General features: G+C 43.4%; 1 protein-coding gene across 1 annotated transcript; it reads left to right on the top strand.

Annotated features, from left to right (window-relative positions):
* Window positions 1-325: 325 nt before the first annotated feature.
* LOC114823064 (GRIP domain-containing protein RUD3-like) lies at window positions 326-1,199 on the top strand. The gene is made up of 2 exons (XM_070806214.1): window positions 326-454; window positions 528-1,199. Exons 1-2 carry the CDS (start codon window positions 326-328, stop codon window positions 1,197-1,199), a joined length of 801 nt encoding a protein of 266 aa, XP_070662315.1.
* The last annotated feature ends 1,102 nt before the right edge of the window (window positions 1,200-2,301 follow it).

Here is a 2,301-nt window from a genome sequence, read left to right as displayed (position 1 = left end):
AACACCCATGTTAGTTCCTGTAGATGACATTTTGTTTCACAAGGGAGCTCGTAAGCACCGAGTGAGGCCAACTCTTAAACCTAGGTCGCAAAAGGAGGTCCTCAAGATTGCTACCTCAAAAAAGGCTGAAGCTGAGGCCATCGGGTGTGCTGCTGCTATAGTTGCAGGGGATAAGAGACGACTGTTGCCTCATCTTTCTACCATCAATCCCATATTTCCTCTAACCATGGAGTCTACTGACCAATAAGGTGGCCCTAGCTGTAGCCGTAAGAGAAAGTATAAGGAAGAGGTTGGCAGCATTCATTGGAAGGACTTGAAGGTTGCCATGCAGCCACGTAGTTTTAGGTATGTCAATAATTGCCTGGCAGGACGTCGATCCACTGTTGATGAGCTTGGCGAGCCGCTAGATGAGAACGAATCAGATAGTGACTGGATGATGAGGCTATCTTCTTATGTAAGTGTTACTTTGTCATTTCTTTGCTTTATCCCTTCTTTTTCCTGGTAGTGACGATTATCTTGTCATGTAGGTCATGACCGAGTACAATGACAGATTACGAGAAGTCGAGCGGTACAAGGTAAAGTTTCAAGAGAATAAGCAGTTTGTGAATGATGCCAGAAAAATGAGCAAAGCTTTGGCTGATGCTATCCGCCTTAAGGATGAAAACTTTGAGAGTTTGAAGAGGCAGAATGGTGAGAACGTGAAGCTCAAGAAACAATTGGAAGCGACTAAGGAACAGTTGGAGACAACCATCCTTGAGGTTTCCAAGGTTAAAAGGGAGTTGGATAGTGCCTTGGTTGAGGTTTCTGGGCTGAAGAGGAGTATCCCAACTGAGAGGGATGCTGCTGTGCAGAAGTTCTTAGGTTCCCAGGCCTTTCATGATGCTTTTAGACCTCACTACATCCAAGCGGCTAATTTTGAGAAAAGGAAATGGATGGCCGTCCTTGAGCGTTACGACAATGGAAGCATTATTCGAAAGTACCGTGATAAGATGGATGAGTACAGACAAAAGGGTGAAGCCTTCGTCCTCACAGTTGATCTTAGTAGTGATGATGACTCTGATAATGAGGCTAGTATCAGTGAGCAGTCTCAGGAGAGTGAGGATGGTCCTGGAGATACTGATGAAGGTGGTGATGGCGATGAGGTTGAAACGCAGAGTGATATTGTCAAGGGTTCAGCCTCAGATGAGGATGACTCGTAGTGCCCTCTTTTTCTGCATGTACTCTGGATGTACGAGTTTGTTGTTTGTGTGGCATGTGCCATGTACTCTGGATGTACTAGTTTGTTGTTTGTGTGGCTTGTGCCATGTACTATGGATGTACTAGTTTGTTGTTTGTGTGGCATGTGCCATGTACTCTGGATGTACTAGTTTGTTGTTTGTGTGGCATGTGCCATGTACTCTGGATGTACTAGTTTGTTGTTAATTACCAAGTATTTGCACTATCATTGATGAATGCCTGGCTATGTTTGAGAAAATCCTTTGTTTAGATATAAGCCATATCTTGGATGTACTAGTTCTCTCTAGTACTGTTTGTTTATTTGTATAGTCTTGTTGACATATACTTAGACTTGATTTCCTGTTAGAAGCATTCATGTTGAAGCTTTGAACCCGAGTGTTTCATTGCTAGGAATGTAAGAGGATAATGATTGAGTTGTCTAAATCACCTCTTTATTGAATTCATGCCAAATAGTCTTCGTTACATATGATGCCGAACGGCTGAAGTTTAACACTTGTACAATGTGAGTTTACTTGTAATAGTACTTCAAGTGATCAGCGTTCTATCGATGGCTAAGGGTCTTGCTATCAGAGCTTCTAAGCTTGTAGGAGCCAGGGCGACTAATGCCAACAACTTCAAACTATCCATCCCAGTTTGGACTAAGTGTTCCTTCACTCGGGACTCTGTCGCAGAGTAATCTTTTCTTCAATACCCAGTCCCTCACTTTGAAAGAACGAGGTTTGACCCTGAAGTCATAGTAGTTGGAGATGCGCTGCTTGTAGGCGACATTCCTCAAGTGAGCCTGGTTTCTGTGTTCCTCGACTGGATCTAAGTTGAGGGTAAATTGTTTGTCATTTTCACTTTGCACATAGTTCTGAACTCGGAACGTTGCTTGCTCAAGCTCAACTGGGACAACTGCCTCTGTACCAAAGGCAAGTGAGAATGGGGTTTCTCTTGTTGACGTCCGATATGAATTGCGGTATGACCAAAGAACTTGGGGTACAAATTCTGGCCAACAACCTTTAGCCTTATCCAAGTTGGTTTTCAAAGTTCGCTTGATTATTTTGTTGATGGCTTCAACTTGTC

This window comes from Malus domestica, chromosome 10, assembly GCF_042453785.1.
Source record: "Malus domestica chromosome 10, GDT2T_hap1".
In the NCBI taxonomy this organism is placed as follows: Eukaryota; Viridiplantae; Streptophyta; class Magnoliopsida; order Rosales; family Rosaceae; genus Malus; species Malus domestica.
Note: the sequence above shows the minus strand (reverse complement) of the source record. Positions and strands in the feature narration are given on the sequence as shown.

What these genes read in the sequence shown, in the direction of transcription:
- LOC114823064 (XM_070806214.1), top strand. Translation starts at nt 326, where the DNA reads ATGCAGCCACGTAGTTTTAGGTATGTCAATAATTGCCTGGCAGGACGT. An exon ending in TGATGAGGCTATCTTCTTAT is followed by an intron (nt 455 to 527) that starts GTAAGTGTTACT and finishes CTTGTCATGTAG; the next exon opens with GTCATGACCGAGTACAATGA.